This window comes from Erythrolamprus reginae, chromosome 4 (assembly GCF_031021105.1).
Source record: "Erythrolamprus reginae isolate rEryReg1 chromosome 4, rEryReg1.hap1, whole genome shotgun sequence".
Classification (NCBI taxonomy): Eukaryota; Metazoa; Chordata; class Lepidosauria; order Squamata; family Dipsadidae; genus Erythrolamprus; species Erythrolamprus reginae.
Genome location: NC_091953.1, coordinates 96,737,685 through 96,759,053, shown reverse-complemented (window position 1 = coordinate 96,759,053; position 21,369 = coordinate 96,737,685). Strand labels below are relative to the sequence as shown.

The following is a 21,369-nucleotide window of genomic DNA, read 5'->3' as shown; positions in this document are numbered from 1 at the left end:
ATCAAAGTCAAGGTCTAACCTAATCTCAGGTGAAATGGTGTCCACAAGATAATTGCCACAACACAAATGGAGCTCTTACTGGGCTCTATCAGCTGACCCTCCTGCCAGATTTGGTGGGCTAGAATAATAGAATCATAGAGTTGGAAAGAACCTCCAGGGTCATCGGGTCCAACCCCCTACTCAATGCAGGATTCATTAAACCATTCCAGAAAGATGACTGTCCAGTCTCTGTTTGAAGACCTCCAGTGAAGATGAGCCCACCACCTCCTGTGGCAAACTGTTCCACTGTTTTATCACCCTATGAAAGAGTAGAAACCCTATGTAGAAACAGTTGGTGTCCAAACTCAAGCCATGAAAAACTTTAAAGATAATTACCACTGTCCTCTTAACATAGACACTCCATCTCTTTGAGGAGAAGCTGTGAATCCAGGAGGACCTCCAAATTGTACACAAGGTCTGTCTATACCAGTGATTTTCAACCTTTTTTGAGCCGTGGCACATTTTTTACATTTACAAAATCCTGGGGCACACCACCAACCAAAATGACACTCTAAGACACTCTCCTCTCTTTTTCTATCCCTGTCTACTCCCCCCTTGTGTGTGTGTATACACACTCTTGAACCATTTCCAAAAACAGGTGAGGGCTGGGGTTTTTCTCTCTCTTATTCTTTGGGTGCTTTTTATCATATGCTTTAAATCAAGTCACTTCTCTCTCTCTTTTGTTTCTCTCTCCTCTCATTCTCTGTCTCAATCATTTTCTCATTTCTCTTTTTTCCTCCCCTTTTTGCTCATTTTTCTCTCTCTCTCCCTTCCTCTCCTTTTGTCTCTCTCTCTCTCTTTCTTTCTTTCTCTATCTCTCTTGCTTTCTCTTTCTCTTTTCTTTCTCTCTTGCTTTCTCTCTCTCTCACTGTCTTTCTCTCTCTCTTGCTTTCTTTTTCTCTCTTTCTCTCTCTCTTGCTTTCCTTCTCTCTCTCTCAGCAAAAAGTTGCGAGACCGGAACCTGAGCTTCCTTCTTCGCGGCACACCTGACCATGTCTTGCGGCACACTAGTGTGCCATGGCACACTGGTTGAAAAACACTGGTCTATACTATGCCATCCACCGAGAAACAAAGATGGAAGATCCCCCAAATCAGAAGGTCCAAAAACACAAAGCCACTTGGCCTTGCCTCTGCAGTCTATTGAGTCCATCTGGATTCCCATTACTTCCAGGCACTGAGAGAAAATCTCCATAGCATCACAGCACCATGTAAAGCTCTGTATCATCATCATACTGGTGATACCTCGCCTCAAAGTGCCATCTTATGACTTCCTGTAAATATTAAATCTTTAAATTAAATGTAAATATTAAATTCAAAATTAAAAGATATGATTTCAGTCTGTTCTAACGTTTATCTTTTAGATGTAATCTGGGGTTAGGTGGGAGGTTTGGTAGAAGGCAGATTAAGATTTTACCTGTAGATCTTGGATTATCAGATAGATAATTTCTCTAAGCGGTTTACAGAATCAGCCTATTGCCCCCAACAATCTGGGTCCTTGTTTTACCCACCTCAGAAGGATGGAAGGTTGAGTCAACCTTCAGCCGGTGGTGAGATTTGAACTGCAGAACTACAGCTAGTAGTCAGCTGAAGTAGCCTGCTTGATTCACAGATAAGAATATACAGATCATGTCCTAAGAACTGTCTCTTTTTGCATGGTGTCTAAACAAAACTAATATTTTCTTTGCAGTTGCATATTGCAGAGAAGATGTGCTTTTAAAGAATTGAGATAATGGTCCATTAGTATCAAATCTTCATTAGGTGCAGCTCTTTGAAGCATAAGATTTGTGGGAGTTCATTCAAAAATTGAAAACAACCTCAGATCTGTTTCTGCTGTTGAAGTATACAATTAAGGCTTTTAATGAATTCTAGGTAGACTGCATAAATTTATTGCTTTTTGGTGTGGAATAAATTGGCGAGATAGAGAGTCATAACTGTCATAAGGAAAATTACTGAAGCAAATTCCATTAAAATACACACGTGCTTCTTTGTGAAAGGACTTGAACTGTACAAAATGAGTACTGTTGAGTGTTTTACTGAAAATTTTGTTTGCTAAAGGCAGTCAATGCAGCAGAAAGAAGGCTGGACTGTTATAATAATTTTTGTTTGTTATTTGAAGCTATTATGGCATTGACCCTGGAGCAGCATTGAACTTAATTCAGGAATTAAGTAGCTTGTTCAGTCTGCTTCTGAACAACATATTAAAAAGGTTAGGGTTCTACATGTGTAAATTTAAGGTCTACATGTGTAAAATTCAGTAGTGTCTAAAGTGTTTTTCCCTTTGTACTTTGTGTTTCTGAAACAACATTTTGATGAGGTTTGGATTCTGGCTGAGAGAAAAGGGGCAGTAAAATTCATTTCTCTCTACTTTTTTCTGGATCTAACTCATGGCTTTTATGGAAATGTATGGAGTTATTGCTAGAGGTTTTGCACTTTCCTGGCTGGTGCAAGAAGCCAAAATTATATCAAATGAGTTGTGGACTAAAACATTTACTGTTTATGAATTCTTTAGAACAGTGTTTCAACAGGCTGTTGAATGCTGAGAATTGAAGTCCATATTTTAAGTAGAAGGGACTTCAGAAGTCATTAAGGTTGAGAAACACTGCCTTAGACAAAATACATTGGATTATTGGTTTCCAAAACTCTTTTAATTAAGCAATTTCTGTATATAGATATATATATTTCAGTTGGAGTAGATAAAAGTTTTATAGGATACATGTAACTAAGATCATATCCACCTGACATAATTTTCATTATTTTTGTGTCCCTGAACTCTTACAAATCAATCCAAACTTGATTTTTCTAGAATTGTTACTTCTGCTGCCCTTCAACCATTGAGAACAAGCAGAATATACAATCAGCAAATATAGTAGTTCTCCTTGAAATTGCTCTGAGGTTCAAAATATGGTCCTGAAAAAGTATCCTATTTCATCCACTGCTGGCATCATAGACTACAAATAAACAACCATCAGTCCCCCTATTTATATTTTCAGTATATGCTCCATGCATGTTAACCAATCTTGCGAGTAGGGAGAGCTATGTGCTGTTTCTTTTAAAAAAACCTAAGCTAGCTGAGATGCTGAAAAGATCATTTAATGCCATTATTACAGTCTGATGCTATACTTTTTCTTATCTACTTAAATATGCATGGACTTCAATTCTCAGAATTTCACTTTTCTGGCTCTGGAATTCTGGGGGTTAAAGTTCATGCATTATAAAGTTGCCAAGATTGAGAAATGTTATTTTTCACAGAGGTTCCACCCCTGATTCCTGATTGCAATGTAGAACTTCTGGGTATGCCTGATGATGGAGAAAGGAGTAGTTATTCTCAGTGGTGGGATTCAAAAATATTTTACTACCACTTCTATGGGTATGGTTTGGTAGGTGTGATTTGGTGGGCATGGCAGGGGAGGGACACTGCAAAATCCTCATTTCGTCCCAATTGGCTGAGACTCGGGAGGCAGAGAATAGATGGGAGAGGGGCCAGCCAGAGGTGGTATTTACTGGTCAGTGATGGGCTACCAAAATTTTTACTACCACAGTGTGGGCATGGCTTATGCATTTTGTTTCAATATCTTTCAGTGCAAATTGGGTGCTCTGGGGTGGAGCTACAAATTTTGCTACCGGAACTGCGCTCCTGACCATCCCCCTAGGAGCCCATCACTGTTACTAGTTCTCCGAACTACTCAAAATTTCTGCTACCAGTTCTCCAGGATTGGTCAGAACCTACCGAAACCCACCTCTGGTTATCCTGAACCCAGACACTGGGATTGGATGAGGCGATGACATCATGCTACCTATGTATGCCAAAGAAATCATACTGTTCTGATTTTCTAAAACAGAGGTTACAAAGCTAATTAGAAGGATTTTAATTGGGCCACTTAGATTCATAACATAGTTAATATGCAATGGATGCTTTGCTTTTGTGCAGAAGTTTGGAGGCACAATTGGGCAATAACAACACAGATCACCGGTAAATTCTACCATTTCAATTCCCATTCCCCACTGCCCTTTGCTCCAGTTGCAGGATAGAGATAAGCCATCTCATAATCAAAGTAAGCAGATATCATGGGGAAGGACAATTCAGAGCTTGAAGCAGCAGAGATGGTGCATGTGGAGAGGTCCTGATCTTTTATCAGTGCTTTTCTTGCTTCAGATGCTGGTACAGTACCCAGTGCCTATTGTGTATTTGTGAATAAAGGACCTATATTTAAACTGCTGCTTTTCTCAAGCAAACATATGAATCAGAGAAAAAATAATTTTCCAACTATCCTGCTTTTGATTTTGCCAACAAAAACTGCATTGAATACCTGTGTCATTCACAATAGAAGAAAAGCATAGCTATTATATTACCATTCAGGTGCTGTTTGACCCCATTGGATCTAACACTGGAATTGCTTAATTAAAAGAAAACATGCTAAATTTAGCATGCTAAAGTTGAATTGAACCGAATGCCCTGCTGGCCCTTATCTGTGACAAAAAACCAATATTTTTGTATAGCATTTGATAATGAATTACATTTGGGACGTTAATGTCATGTTAGTCTACTTGAAGAGCGAAAAAGGGTATGCAAACTATGCAATTGTCGAACCAATTATCCATACTATGTATAAAGATGTTTTTCTTTTTTTTTCCTAGACAGAACTTGACTATGTACATGGTGTTGTGGCAACCCTTGAAAAAGAGTAAGTTTAATTTATACGAGTTACCATTAAAATATTTTGGATTATCCACTTTTTAGTACAGAGCTTAGAAACCAAAAGTGACATTTCCAAATAGGTTTGTGTAATACATTATATCAATACACAATACATTACAGTTAAATGCAATTCAAATAATTTAATAACCAGTTCTCCCTAATTACTGGCTGGGTGGGTGTGGCTGGGGCAGTATTGGGCAGCCACTTACTGCGCTAAGCAGATGGTCCTTGGGGCCTGGCATGGGCTTGCGTGCTCCTGACAAATGCGCAACCATGTTCTGCATGAGATTTAGCTTTTGTGTATGCGCAGCAAGCCAAATCTTGTGAGATTCCAGCTATTTTGGCCAGTATTTTTACTTCCGCGCATGCACAGAAGCAAAAAAAGGTGATTTTTCACCAGGAATCTGTTTCGTGTGCTGTTCCCGGGCCGAAATCTATCGGTTGTGCTGTTCCCGGGCCATTTTCACTGGCTGGATGGCATCCCTTCATGTGGTGGGAGGAGCCCGTGACTGGCTGGGGGGTATCATGTGATTGAGTGGGCGTGGCCAACTCGATATCATTCAGCAGGAAATGGCGGGCAGCTACTTCCAGCCTTTGTTGGTGCAGCTGGGCATGCGTGCCTCACTCACTCGGGGAGATGCATAACATGCTCTCTGCCCCAAGACACTGGCCTGATGCGTTCACCACCACCACCTCATGGCCTGCCATCTGACCTGACCCACTGCGGCTGCTGTTGCCAGGGGCGAGTGGGGCAGGGTGGGATTGTGGCTCTGGATTGTAATGGGCTCCAGGAAGAGGAGGGACCCCATCTCCCCCAATGTGAAATGTGCTGAATTTCACTGTGTTATGCAAGGTGCTGCAGGTACAGTGGGCAGGCCACTTTGGCCATAAGGGGGCAATAGCAGTGGTGGCACAGGTCAGGTCAGTGGGCAGGCCATGAAGCAGCTGCGGCGGTGAACGTGTCAGGCCAGTGTCTAAAGGCGTAGAGCAGGTCACGTGTCTCCCTGAGTGAACAAGGCATGCCCAGCTGTACCAACAAAAGCCGGAAGTAGCCGTCTGCCATTTCTGGCTACAAAAATCTTTTTGTTGGACAGCGAGACCCAGCAAGAGATGAGGCGCAAGAGAATGAGACCTGGCTGATTCTCTCTGCCGCAATGCTTCCTGAATGTGGCTTACAGTTCCAAGCCTGAAGCAGCGGGAGGCGAGAGCTGCCTTGAGTGCACATATATATACCATGACGAATGTGGAATGCTGTTGTTTCACAAAGCCAAGTACAGGGGCGCTTTGCTCCTGCACTAAGGCTCCAGCTATCGCCACTGCCACTTCCACTCCACCTTGCCACAATAGTGCCATTACCCTGCTCCAGCCAGGGAGGGCTGCACTACTCCTTGTACCACTTCTTTTACCACCCTTTATGGTGGAGATTTCCAGCCCTACCAGGAGCAAGTCTCCCTCCCCCACCGTTACCTTTATCTTATCAGACCAGATGAGGAATGACTGGGATGGGAGTGGTGAGGGGTGGGGCTAGCTAGTGGTGAGATTAGTTGGTTCAAAAAATTGTGCAAAAAGTTAACCAGTTTGGCTGAAACGGTGCGAACTGGCTGAATCCCACCACTGGTTAAAACATTGAGATAACTTTCCTTCTAAAATAGCAAATAGTATTACAATATAAGATTCAAGCAGGCATGAAATGGATACACCCACATGAAATAAAGATTGCATATCTACATTAGTTTTTATGATAGTGATAAAATATAAAATAAACTGTCTAGGTGCCTAAGAATTTAATATTGGTTAGTTCTCTAAAATACATTCATATTTACCTATGTAAATTGATAATTGCAAGTAGTTTGAGTTAATATGCTGCATGGATTTTACAGAGGTAGGATTTTCAGGAATTATCATTTTCAGGAACTGGTGAACACAGGAGTCTCTTCAGTCTAGTGTGGCCCCGGTGACAAAACTATAGTTTTACATGTAGGTTAAAATCCACACTTGGTCTCCAAGTTATTAACTTGCTCAGTGCTCTACATTTTGTTTCACAGATGAATAAAAAATTGAGTTAGAGTCCGAATTGATCACATATGTAGGAAGTACAGCTTCCTTGAATATAAAATAACAAAACTGACTTTTTGACCCCAGGTTTTCTACAGAAATTCGTTCTGGTTTAGTAGAAATAATAGCTCCGCCTGCGTTTTACTATCCTGACATGAAACATCTAAAAGAAACATTTGGAGATTCAAAAGAAAGAGTCAGGTAAGGACTTTTTTTCTTGCAGGTGTGAAAATACTTTGGACACAACAGTAGATCTTAACAGAGATAGTCTAGGATAGTAGTGGTGAACGTGCCAAAAGGGTGTGTGTGCACGTGCTAGCATTCACGCACATGCCCACACCTATTCCATCCCCTCACACATGCGCACTCCCTGCGCTACCCCTAGGCATGTGCACAATCCCCCCTATCCCTGCGCATGTACAGAGGCCTCACTGAAGCCTGAGAAGGGGAAAAAATGGCCAAATGAACAATATGGAAGTTCAGAAAAACAGACTTCCAGTTTGCTCGTTGTGCTGTTTTTTGCACTCCAGAGCCTTCAGGGAAGCTTCCTGAAACCCAGGAGTACAAAACACGGCACAATGGGCAAACTGGAAGTCCATTTTCTGAACTTCCGGTTTGCTCATTGGGATGTTTTTCACATTCCGGGGCTTCAGGAAGCTTCCCTGAAGCTTCCGGAGTGTGAAAAACAGCACAACGGGCAAACCAGAAGTCTGTTTTGCAAACTTCCGGTTTGCCTGTTGGGCTTCACCTCCAGAGGGGGAAACGGCATTCTCCAAGGCCAAATATTAGCTGGCTACTGCGCGCATACTGCTAGAGCTGACATAGAGCAACACCTCACATGTCCTCCGTTATGGCTCCGCGTGCAGTAGGTTCGTCATCACAGGTTTAGGATATTGTTAATTTACATATACCATTTGAGAATACAGGTAAACTACCATTTGAGAATACAGGGTAAATATGCAAAATCTATTGCATGTTTTGTATCCAATAGTTTCTCCTAATTTGGTGCCCTTTAGATATGCAGGAACTATAGTTTTCATAGTCCCCAGCCTTTGGCCATGTCGGTTATAGAATGTGAAACACTCCATGAGGAAAGACAGCTTACATTATTCTTACTACTATTACTATTACAATATTCTTCAGAAATATTCATTTTTAAACATTGGAAGCACATTGCTTCTGCCCCATGTCCTAGCAGTCATTACCAAAGAAATGTGTACTTCTAGTGCTAGGACTGCAGAAATCAGGATTTTCCCAAGAAGAGTCTAGGGGAAAGGATTTTTCTAATCTAAATCTTATTTTTTAGCTTTCTCGTGATAATGTCAGTTTTGCTGTTATACCCTTCTTTTGATCTGCAAATGCTTAGCTTCACATTGTGACTTGGAACCTTTTTGAACTTCTACTGTGATATTGGGCAACAAAACAGATAAAGCGGAAATAAATTTTGGATTAAATAAAGGCTAGAAAAACTTTCTGTAATGGCTATTGTTTTTTCAATCTTAGCACTCGAAGTACATGTCTCTGGTTAGCCCATTGTGCTGGTTTGCTAGGACTTGGGGCAGAACCAAGGTGCTCCCAATTAGGAAAGGGATCATTTTTTCATGATATTAGATACACATCAAACCAAAGTACAGGTAATACCAAAGTACAAAGTAAATATGACACAGGAAAACCTTGAACAGGATCTGCGAGATTTTTGAAGGGCATCATCCAAACTTGCCCTTCCACTGACAAAAGAAACTGAAGATCAACAAAGACTCTTATGCTAGAGGAACGAGGGTAGGGAACAACTTGTCAGAGAAGTAATTGTGTGGAGAGTCCTCCAGTTCAGCAGAACAGATTTTCAAGAACAAAAGAATGTAAGCTGCATAAGTACATTCAAAAGGAGCTTTTGTTCACTGATAGACTTCCTGTGATGGGCTTCTTCAGAAGTTCCAGTGAAGTAATGAATCTGGGAATTAACGGGGGGCGTGGGAGGGAAAAAGAGAGATTACTTTAGTTCATTCATTATTAAAATAATAACTAAAAGCTATGTTTATGTTTCAAGCATAAGGTTTTCAAGCCTATGTTTTGTCTGCCTGCTCGCATGCAAAGTCAATAACGTTAAATATTTAATTTTAGATGGAGGACAAAGCAAAATTTGGATTACTGTTTTCTTATGATGTATGCACAGAAAAAAGGTGTATACTACATTCAGGTAAATTGTTTTTATATTTTTAATGTAAAAATGAATATTCAAAAATATTTTTAAAATGTGTAGTAGTAAGCATGGCCTAGTGAGTATTCCATAACACAGCTATTTATAAGATGGCCCTTTAGATCTAATAAAGTTTATTTATCATACCAGTTATTGATATTATCTATATATTAGCTTTTAGTAAAATATTTCAATGAAATAATGAAAAATAGTGGAGAATTTAAATGTTTGTTTTGCAGTGGAATTTAAAATTTCAATTTAAAATTCAACCTGCCCTTTCATGATTATTTGAAATTTTAAAAGGCTTGTAGGATTCTTAAAACTGAGGTATATGCAGTATTTTTGTCTGTTATTGTCAAAATTGCATTTTGTAAATTTGGTTCAGCCTACCAGGCATCAGTCTGCAATAAGGCCATAAACAAAGAGTGTTACACATGTTTAGATATTTATCTTCAAAGCATCTAATTCGTAATTAAGCAAAACTAATTTTGGCCTGGAAAAAGACACAGATTAGTATAGTTAAAGTGCAATGAGCACCTCTTTTTGTATGCTCTGATTTATCTTTGAATCCACAGTGTTTCATAACTGTAAAGCTGGCCCAGACATGTAAACACTCCTTGTTTAGTAGCTACCTTGGTTAGCAACTGTTTGCAAATAGTAATAAAATATGTTTCGTTTAGTAGCATATGTCAGTAAGAGTGACACTGGTGTAACTGTACAAGAACCTTTTCTGAATGACATGGTATTAATCAATGATCTTCATAATTTCGCTCTTTTTCTTTCACTTAATCATCTGGTTGTCAGTCCCATATAAAGCACAGAATGGAGAAAATGGAGAAAAGAAAGATTACTCCATTGCAGCATTTAGTATTCCCTCTGTGTGGGATCTTTGAAAGATGTGCTAATTATTAAAAATTATTAAATTATATAATTTAATAAAATTATTTTTAAAAAAGATCTGATCCACAAGATTGTATTATATTGGTGCCTTTGGTTTAAGTCTGCAGATGCCCCTGGACACACAAATGAGAAAGCAAGGGTTTTTAATTTTTTTTATTTTTTTATTTTATATTTATATTTTTTATTTTTTATAACTAAAATACCTTTCAGTTCACCCAGTCTTAAAAACATCTGAGGAGAGGAGTGGAACAGAACAACTTTCTGGGAATCAGCACTTTCCTTTCCTGTGTTCTGACTCTTTTTAAAAAGAAGGAAGGAAATTAAAAAAAAGGTTTCTCTTAAAATAATGATTGCCTGTTGAATAGGATTCTACATTATGTTTACGGTTGGGTGGAGAGGTTTGTTCATGTTGCTGAACATTTGGATGTGGAAATTTCTGAGGGTCATTTCCAGTTTAGTTTTCACCTATCAGACTCCCAGTCAATCTCTCTATTGAGATGAGAGCAAGTACACTTAATCACTCAGTTCAGCTAACAAGAGTAACCTTTATTAAACATCAGCAAACATTTAAAAAAATTGGCAGAAAGGGACAAAAGGTTGGCAACAGAATAGAGACAAGAGGACAGAAATGACAGGCGACAATTTAGATCTATATAGCTGCCTAAACCTCAAAAGGCCCAAGCCTTCCAATGCCACTGGAAACTATACTTTGGCTAATGATAGAGAGACCCAAAGGAAGTCACCTTTGGTTATTCCATCTTTAAATCTTTTGTGTATACAGTGTTCCCTCGATTTTCGCGGGGGATGCGTTCTGAGACCGCCCGCGAAAGTCGAATTTCCGCGAAGTAGAGATGCGGAAGTAAATACACCATTTTTGGCTATGGACAGTATCCCAAGCCATCCCTTAACACTTTAAACCCCTAAATTACCATTTCCCATTCCCTTAACAACAATTTACTCACCATTATTACTGGTATTCACCATTGAATAAGACACTTAGTAATCCTGATATTTATAAACATAATTACTTATTAACAATAATTATTTTTTTTGTTATTTATTTGCAAAAATTATTAGTTTGGTGATGATGTATGACATCATCTGATGGGAAAAACCGTGGTATAGAAAAAAAAACCGTGAAGTATTTTTTTAATTAATATTTTTTGAAAAACCATGGTATAGGCGATTCGTGAAGTTTGAACCCGCAAAAATCAAGGGAACACTGTATAGGACATGATATGATCCAGCTTTATTCTGCAACGTGAAAGAGACAGTTTTGTAGAGTGGAATAGTGCATCCTACCGTAGGCGCATTTTTGGAGAGGAATTGAATGTGTGTGTTTGGCACTACTTGAATATCTTCTGTAAAAGTGAGAATTGTTGCCAGGGATAATTTAGAGTGTTGCCTTTACCATTAGCAGCTTGTTGTTTGGGATTTTAGAAAATTGGAGGATGACATGCATGTGGTTTTTTGCTTTGCTTTTGAGATAGATCCAAATTCTATTGTATTGTCAGAGTTCTCTGAGAGTTTGATGTATATATTTATCTGAGTATCACTCGAAAATATTTTGCTGAGGGGAACAGATGTTTTGGGGTTTAAGACACAGATGTCTCTCTTGGTCATAATTTTTTGTTAAGTTAATTACAGCAGCTGATATTGATCAATTTGTAGTTCCACTTGTTAAACACCTGTGGTAGACGCCTTCCAAACCCAAACCCAGCTAGAGATACCCCCTTTAAATACCTTAAAGGTTGTACTGTTGAAACAATATTTGGCCATTGAATTTCATGAATCTCAGTGGAATGCCTTATGTGAAAATTCTTTTAAAGCAATTTCATCAAGTTATCAAGAAATTGTATAGAAGAAATTCCTAAACAGCCTCATAATGTAATTTCTCCAAATTGTGCTGGTGATAAACATATATTTATTATTTTGTTACTATGCCCAATTAGCCAAAGTTTTTGATGAAATGGCAAGCATTGCAATAATTTTTGAAAGTGAGCCATGCAATGGTATTGATATGTTTCCTACATTTTAAAAAGTGTTACTTTAAAAAAAACCAGTTTTAATTGTTAATAATGGTTATTCTGAAATATTGAAAAATAAAAGCATAATGTCCTTAGACTGATAACAGATTCTAAAATGTAGAAAACTGAATTTATACAAAATTAATTCAGAAACAAAATTTAAATTTAATAAGAAAAAATAAAATTATCATTTATTAGATAAACAGTTCATTAGGGTTTTTTTGATAGATTTCTTCTATCAGCACAAATGACATTTTAAAAGAAATATATTAAATTATAATTGTGTTGTATTCTCAGCACTTTTTCATACGTGTACACACACATAAAATGCAGTACAGTGTTCCCTTGATTTTCGCGGTTTCGAACTTCGCTAAAAGTCTATACCACGGTTTTTCAAAAATATTAATTAAAAATACTTCACGGTTTCCCCCCCATACCACGTTTTTCCCCGCCCGATGACATCATATGTCATTGCCAAATTTTTGTCCGCCTTTAATAAATATTTTTAAAATAAACTTTAATAAATAAACATGGTGAGTAATAATCGAAATAGTTACGAAGGGAATGGGACTAATTGCAATTTAGAGGTTTAAAGTGGTAAGGGAAGGCTTGTGATACCGTTCATAGCCAAAAATAGTGTATTTACTTCCGCATCTCTACTTCGCGGAAATTCGACTTTCGCGGGCGGTCTTGGAACGCATCCCCTGCGAAAATCGAGGGAACACTGTATTCCGAAAGACTGAGAATATATATATTAAATTCTTTTTCCTTTATTTTGTTTTTATAGTTGGGGAAGGGGACAGGGAATAAATTCTATCATAATCCAGAACATATTTCATGTGAAAACAATAAAAAAAAGTTTTCAAAATGGCTAGAGATACCTACTCTAAAGATCTACAAGGGTTTCTTGCACTTTTTAATTTGGAAGTGTACTAATTTGAAGTAATGATGTGATAATAGTTTGAAGTTAAAATTACATTACGGTCTTTTCGATCCCTGACTGGCAGTGTCAAATCCTATCTGGTATGACCAGAAATCTCTTCACAAAGGGCGCTTTGTGCTCCTGTGTTGTGGCACTAGCCCATGCTCAATTCTCCCCAAATTTTGCTCAACAGTATTCCCTAACTTTGTAAAACAGGTTTTGAGAATGGGACCAGGGAAGGAAGGAGATATATTTGTTTACCACGAGGAGAAAGACAGACGAACCCTTCTTACGAGATGCCAATCCAAGTCTGAGTAATAACCACAGATGTATTATTACAGTTGAGATGCCAAGACAGATACTTGGCACATCCTGCTTTGTTTTTCTTTCTGATGAAATACGTGGATTAAGAACATCAACCTTTGCGTACCTCCTTAAAATTAAGTGGCATTTAGCATAGCAGGACTTAATCCATTTTCTTTTGAAGTCTCTATAGCATTGCAGCCTAAATTCTGAGAAGGCTGCTACTTCTTTTTAACGTAAGGCTTGCTAAAGCTTTTGTAGCAATGAGCCTGGGGGACCAAATGTATGGCAAAGCTTGTAACGTGGTTGGATTAATTTGTTTGTTAGTGTTTTGGTTGTTTACCCCGGTTGCTAATTATGCATATATCACAATAACAAAGTTGGAAGGGACATTGTAGGTCATTTAGCCCAAACCCCCACCCAAGCAGTGATAGTGAACCTATGGCATGGGTGCCACAAGTGCCACACAGAGCCATATCTGCTGGCACATAAGCCGTAGCCCTAGCTCAGCTCCAATGTGCATATGTATGCCAGCCAGGTGATTTTTGGCTTGCACAGAGGCTCTGAGAGGGCGTTTTTGGCTTTCAGAGAGCCTTTGGGGAGATGGGGGATGGCTTTTTTTCCCTAACCCAGCTTCAGGGAAGACTTTGGAGCTTGGGTAGGGTGAAACACGAGCCTGCTGGGCCCACCAGAAGTTGGGGAACAGACCTCTAGAGGGCCTCCGGAGGACAGGGAAGCTGTTTTCGCCCTCCCCAGGCATTGAATTAAGGGTATGGTCACTCACATATCCACAATAGCGCATACGCATGGTCTTTTGGCACACGAGGGGAAAAAAAGGTTCGCCATCACTGCCCTACACCATTTCTGACAGATGGCAGTCCAGTATTGTTGCGTTTGTTATATGGTATTTTTAATTGCTGTTAACTGCCCAGAATCATGGATTTGGAATGGATAGCCTTAAATCAAGGTAATAAACAATAGAGAAACTACCTGTGGAGGAAAGGGCCCCTGCTTATAAATCCAGATAGTGCTCGACTTACGACCATAATTGAACCCCAAATTTTGCCTCATTTTGTGACTTTTCTTGTCACAATTGTTAAGTGAATCATTGCAGTTTTTAATTTAGTAACCCAGTTGTTAAGTGAATTTGTTTTCCCCATGGATCACATAACCTGGGACCCTGAAAATGTCACAAATATGAACCAATTGCCAAGCATCTGAATTTTGATAACATGACTACAGGGTTGCTGCAGTGTTGTACGTGTGAAAAATAGTCTCCTTTTTCAGTTCATTGTAACTTTAAACTGTTGTAAATCGAGGATTACCTGTGTGCTCTTTTCTCTGATAGATCACATGATATTTCCTTCATTGCAACCACAGTATATTAGGAGACAGCCGTGACATTATTAGTGTTAAAGTAGTATTTCCCCTTTATTATTATACTCTCTAAGGGCAATCCTTGTCTGCCTTTTCCTTGACAGAAATTCAGATAATTACCGTATACTGGTTTGAAACAGAAGCTGCAGAGACAGAATAAGGATTAGCAGTGAGGATAGCAAATTTCTTACCAGGATAGGTTTCTGCTGATTCAGGGATGGGCAGAGAACATTTCAAGTCATGAGTAGGAAGCAACCCAATGATGGCTGGATTTACATGTATGCTTGAATCTGAAATCCACTTAATTTAGTGCCGCCCCCATATAACTTTTTTCCTCATTTCATTTCTTGTATTTTGCTTACTTGTTTACTTGCTTGTGCTTGGCTCCTTTAGCTTGAGGATGACATCGTTGTCAAGCAGAATTATTTCAGCACAATAAAAAATTTTGCACTTCAGTTGTCATCAGAAGACTGGATGATTCTAGAATTCTCTCAGCTGGGATTCATTGGTAAGGAGAAAAAAATCCCTTATGTAATTTTTAAAAAGGGGAAAGATAGAAAAGCACTGCAAAATCTAGAAAGTAGTTTAACTGCAAAATCTAGAAAGTAGCTTAACTGCAAAATCTAGAAAGTAGCTTAACTGCAAAATCTAGAAAGTAGCTTAACTGCAAAATCTAGAAAGTAGCTTAACTGCAAAATCTAGAAAGTAGCTTAACTGCAAAATCTAGAAAGTAGCTTAACTGCAAAATCTAGAAAGTAGCTTAACTGCAAAATCTAGAAAGTAGTTTAACAACCCCCCTCCCACATAGTAGAAAAACAACTTTACAGTTCCTTTCGTAATATGAAAGTATTACTTGTAAAATTTCCATATTAGATGTGTAGATAGCATTTAACATATAACTAAACACATGTGGTAGAAAAGGGAATAAAGTTATAAATGTCTGCTGTTCTTAATTTTTTTAATTGATTTAAATGGACTTCTGTCATCTAAACAAGTTCAGTTATAGATTAAGACAAATGAAAAACAGTGTTTTAAAAGCTTTCATCATGTCCAGCAATTCAATATTTGCTTCTGAATCCATACTTGAAGAGAGATTCTACTTTTGTCATCTGTTAATATTAGTTTGATACAAGTTTTGGAAGATCGTGGGTTTCTTTAAAAAGGAGTATGACTAATTCTTCACTAGTATGGCATTATAATTTCTAGCATTTGGTGTGCAACTGACAGCCTCCTTTAAATTGAGTAATGGAAACAAATGCCTAATCTACCATTCAGTAGAGGAGGAAAAAACAAGTAATGACAAAAGCAGTGTTGCATCAACATGATGCAAACTTTCCCTTTGGAACAAGCGTTGGCAAAACTTTTGTCAAACTGGTATGATGCTGCATTTTGCATTTGACAAAAAAGGGATTGCTGTAGATGCCTTTGCTTTGACATCTGCTGAAAAGAATGCAACAGTTCTTATGGATTGAGAAGGGCTACCATTGCGCGAGAAATCCTACACAGACAAGGAATCAGTCAGAGCACAAGACATATCCTAAGAATGTTAAGCTCTGGAAGAAAAGTGTAGCATAAAACAGAAAACATAATTATGGATGCAAGTGTTTGCATAAAGGGACATTTTAGAGCATAAATAGTTAATAAATGAGAAGGCACAAAGAAATTAAATTTAATATTACATTGGTTTTAGTTTTATGTTTGAAAGTGAGTTAATCTAGGTAGCAGTTCCATGCCTTTGTGTCTTCAGCCCTTCTTTTTACCATCTATTACCCAAAATTATTCTAGTGCAAATGTATTCTATCTGATATTGCTACATTATATAAAAAGAACAATCAGAGTTTGGGATACATATTCTTTAATGGAACACTTCACTTATAACTCAAAAGTGCTAAATTATTGTTGATACATTATTATTTACAAGTAAATTGTCATTTACAGGTAAAATGTTCCAGTCTCCAGATATTACACTCATTGTAGAGTTCATACTTATGTTTTATAAAGAGAAACCAATTGACTGGCTCTTGGATCACATTCTTTGGGTGAAAGTGTGCAATCCGGAGAAAGATGCAGTAAGTTGGTTTGAGAGTTTAAATGTTTCTGAAAGTTTACTTATATGAGATTAATGTAAGAAAATAGGTTAAGAAACCTAGTCATCATTTTTATAGCTCTTTTCTAAATTATAGTTTCCTGTTTACTGAATTATGAAGTGATTAAGAAGATATGATTAGTGGTGGAGACATTACCAGAAATAAATCATTTGAAGTTGTGCAAAGCTTTCAGCTGAAGCATTTTGAAAAGCGTGATTAATATAACTGGGGCACCCGTCTTGAAATGTTAAAGGTTTGGCAAGGCAGCTTCAAAAACTGTCTTTGGCTGTATGCATCTGCATACACAGACAGCAGTTCTCTGAAACTGACAGAAAAACAAGGCAGCTCTGTGTGCAAATATCTGTAGTCACAACCACAAACACTTTGAAGCAATCACATCAAACTTTGCAGAAGACCTAAGGCAAAGAAAGAATGCTTTACTTACGTTAGCATACCGTATTTTGCAAAACAGCCCTTTGCACAGCCATACTATATACACACTGCAGAGGCCAAGTACTATAAAGACTGGATTATATTCTAAAAATATTTCAACTTCTCCATCTGTGCCCCAGCAGATGGCATGCCTTCTGCAGGTGGTCAGCAGAGAATATCCTACCCAAATTTTGGACACTCATAGCCTGCCGTCTGGTAGACCAAACAGATTGCTGAGAGAGGAGAGAGAGGGAATCTACCTGAAACTACTTAGGGATAAATATATGTTTGTGTAAAGGTATTCCATCTCCTTTTTTCAAATGTAGACTCCTTCCTACCACCATGTTTCATGGCCAATGGATTGAAAGTTGCAACAGTTGAAGTGTTCACCCTGTGTTGAGAATGCCTAATTAATAGAACACTTTACCTATATCAAGATCTATGAAACACAGGGGTAGGGAACAATGGTCCTTTTATGATTTGCGGACTTCAACTCACAGAATTCCTTGAAGTCCAAAAGTCATAAATGGGCCATCGTTCCCCACCCCTGGTGTAACAGCAAAACTAATCATTTGTTCTTATTCAGAGACTGGCACAATTCACATAATTGCAGTAATAACCATGCTTTGCATGGGATGGTTGATTCTCTTGTAAATGGCGTAGACGTTTCCCTACCCTTTGATCTGTCCCAGCGATGAGCCCCCCAAGAAATAGGTCCACACACATGGATTTGCCAAGAGTTAAGCAGGTAATACAGAGACTCTGGAAAGGGTACAAAAAAGAGCAACCAAATGATAAAGGGACTAGAAACCAAGTCATACGAAGAGAGATTGCTGGAACTGGGCATGGAGAGCCTAGTGAAAAGAAGGGCCAGGGGGGACATGATAGCACCATACAGGTACTTGAGGGGTTGCCACAGAGAGGAGGGGGTCACTCTATTCTCCAGGGCACCAGAGGGACAGGCAAGGAACAATGGTTGGAAGCTGACCAAGGAGAGATTCAACCTGGAAATAAGGAAGAACTTCCTGACGGTCAGAGCAGAGCAGAGTGGAATAGCCTGCCAGTGGAGGTTGTGATCACCCCAGCTCTGGACATTTTCAAGAGGAGATTGATCTGCCATCTGGTGGGGGAGGTGTAGGGTTTCCTGCTTGAGCAGGGGGTGGGACCTGATGACCTGCAAGGTCCCTTCAACTCTAATAAAATTAATTAATGTCTTATTAATTAATTAATTTTATTAGAGTTGAAGGGACCTAATTGAAGGGACCTAATTGCTACTAAATTAGTCTACTTAATTCATTCATTAATAAGACTAATTGCTACTAAAACTACTAGAATTAATTAATTAATTCTACTAGTTTTAGTAGCAAGGAAGTGTAAATGTTTTAAAAATGCATCAAAAAGCAAGAAATAACTCCGTTTCAGTTTCAGCCGTTCATTAGCGTCTCAAACAATAAATCACTCCCCAGATACGTCTCTTTGATCTCCAATCTCTCATTACTGTGACTCACTCTTGTTCTGGTTTCTGGTAGAACTTTATCTATTACAAATAACTCTTACTAAATGCAGTATTTCATAAACCAAGAAACTCCATCTTTATTTCTCTTCCCTTCCGTATCCAAAATACAGTTCATACTGGCACATTCCTCTTCCTCCCCCTTATCTTTCTTAATTGCATTCCTCATACATTCCTCCCAGTCTTCTCCAGTTTAACAAGATTTATTTACTCTCAGCATGATTCACAAACAGCAGAAATGACTGTAAAATAGCACAGAATGCATTTGCTTGCTTGGAAGCTGAAGGGGAAAAAACCCCTTTCGTTTTAGTCCTGCAACATTGAAACTCCACCCTTCTTCCCCACTGACCCCCTGATGTACCAAATACACCACTACAGTATTTAACCCATTCCTCCCCTTAATATCTTCTTCCAAACACTTGTTCTTTACGTTTTTGGACCCTTCTGAATTTAGGATCGACCCAGCGAACGTCTGATTCTTCCTCGCTAGATTCTGGACTCATAGCCACATCCTGTGGCTAGCCTCCCACCTGTTCTACTACCTGTAACCCTGGGCCCACCACTAATTCATAAACACTATCTGTATCAGAGTCCTCAATTTCTTCATCATCCTCCAACTGACCAGGAGTATGTACAACAACTCTGAGTTGGCATGAAGCCCGGAAACAGATATTCCACTTCTCAATTTGTAATTAAACATAATTAGTCCAAAAGCTCAATCCGATCAGCCATCTAACACATTCAAAAGTTGACTTCTGCACTGGTTCATCGTGAGGCTCACCCTTAAGTAGCTAAAAGGCGTGGCCAAGTGTTCTAGAGATCTATTCATGCAGAGACCTCCTCCTGCTCAGCCACTCATGTCTTCTGGCACTTCTGTTTATTCTGGCATCAGGAAGAGGCTCCTCCTCTTCTGAATCACTCATGTGCACCTCTGGAGGTGCAAGAGGCCCTGGTTGGCTTTCAGCCTCTGACCCACACATCCTCTTGGACTTCCTTGCTATCAGACTCAGGTGCCAAGTACACTGGCCTAGGATACCAACCCATACCCGTCTTTCGATCTTCAGAATCCGTGATCAGCTGCACAGGATGCAGAAAAGCCACAACACCCTTCAGGCAAAACACTCTTCTTTTTACTGTCTTTCATGCACAGGAGGAAACGTTTGGGAAACCACTTCGTCACAGTGCTCCTTTTGTTGCGTCTTTAACAAGGCTGATAGATCAAATTGACCTAGAGTGGAGCTGTGGTTAGCTGCTACTGATGCTGTTGAAGTGAGGAGCAGGGAAGGACAGACAATTCTTCTCTGCTGAAATCTCTTTGCCAGCTTTGGGGGTGCTCTGCTTCCCTTGTTCATTCCCTTGCCTGCATTTTTGTAGGAAATGGCTGTCCTGTCTTTTTAAATGATCCAGGAAGCAATTTATTTATTTATTTAATTGGATTTGTATGCCGTCCCTCTCTGAGGACTTGGGGCGGCTCACAGAACAGTAATATAATCCAATTAGTACTACAATATTAAAAACAATTAGAAAGAGAAAATTAACCTAAAAAATTAACTTATTAACCAAACATTCAGCAATCATACTCAAGGCATTCAGTGGTCAGGGGAAGATCTAAGAGTCCCAAGCCTGGCGGCAAAGATGAGTTTCTAAGCTCTTTCGGAAGGCAAGGGGGGAGGGGGCAGTGCGAATCTCTGGGGGGAGTTGATGTCAGAGGGCCGGGGCTACCACAGAGAAGGCTCTTCCCCTAGGTCCCGCCAACCGACATTCAGACTCAGAAGCTGGAAGAAGAGGTGAAGCAAAAGTCCCCTTCAATGGGAAAAAGGTTACTTACACATCCCACATAACTTTTCCACTTGAAAAAGTAAAAGAAGTGCTTTTGCAATGTGAGGCATTACATAGATAACGAATATAATTGCACATGTGGAACTTAATTGCTAGGGACTTCCATTAAATTCATACTATTTTTCCTTAGCCATAGTACAATTTGCCATTGTCCCTTTTTTTCTGTTATTTTTCAACCCAAAATAGATATGCTCAGCTGTCAAACATAGGCAGTGTGGTGAGGCCTTGAAAATCAGAAGTGGTTTTTGAATGGCTGCAAAGTTCATGTATGAAAATGTTGGCTACACACTTTGCTTGGCTAGAAAGATACAGAATATAGTTGTTGGCTATGAATAAATTAACTGCCTTGGAAATGGCCCTGGATTGGGCCGAGAGGCAAAAAAGGAGCTGTGATGTTCCTTCAATATACCAAGGTGATTCGACACAAATAACATGTAATCCTTCCCTGGTACAGAGCTAAAGGGATTGAATACTGTAGCCTAGAGGTTAATTCTCTGCCTTACAAGGCCAAGGTTGCAAGTTCAAGCCCCAGTGAGGGTATGGCTAGCTGATGAGGCCAAAATAAGGCCGAGATAGATCTATCCTAGTCTCCCTTAATTTTAAAATTTCAGCAAAAAACATGTGATACATATATATATATATATATATTTGTTTTCGTAGATTTTCACGGGTACAGGTATGAAGGTCTTTGTATATTCAGGTTTCTTCCCGTGTAGGATTTAGAAATTTCTGGCGACGTTTTGATGAGGTCCCACTTGTCATCTTCAGGCTGGTGCTTCTGTCCTTGTTCTAGTTCGCCCTAGAACAAGGACAGAAGCACCAGCCTGAAAATGAGGAGTGGGACCTCGTCGAAACATTGCCAGAAATTTTTAAATCCTACACGGGAAGAAACCCGAATATACAAAGACCTTCATATATATATTACTAGGCATGACGTTTTAATTTTTTATTTTAATTGAGTGCATTTCAAATCAGAGTGACA

The 21,369-nt window shown here is 39.1% G+C and overlaps 1 protein-coding gene across 1 annotated transcript in view; it reads left to right on the top strand.

Moving 5' to 3' along the window:
* MGAT4A (alpha-1,3-mannosyl-glycoprotein 4-beta-N-acetylglucosaminyltransferase A) overlaps positions 1-21,369 on the top strand; it is a 91,363-nt gene that overhangs the window by 47,862 nt on the left and 22,132 nt on the right. The window contains exons 6-10 of the mRNA XM_070750971.1: positions 4,675-4,721; positions 6,878-6,991; positions 8,912-8,987; positions 14,910-15,024; positions 16,455-16,585. Coding sequence (XP_070607072.1) covers positions 4,675-4,721; positions 6,878-6,991; positions 8,912-8,987; positions 14,910-15,024; positions 16,455-16,585 — 483 coding nt within the window. The remainder of the gene's footprint in view (positions 1-4,674; positions 4,722-6,877; positions 6,992-8,911; positions 8,988-14,909; positions 15,025-16,454; positions 16,586-21,369) is intronic.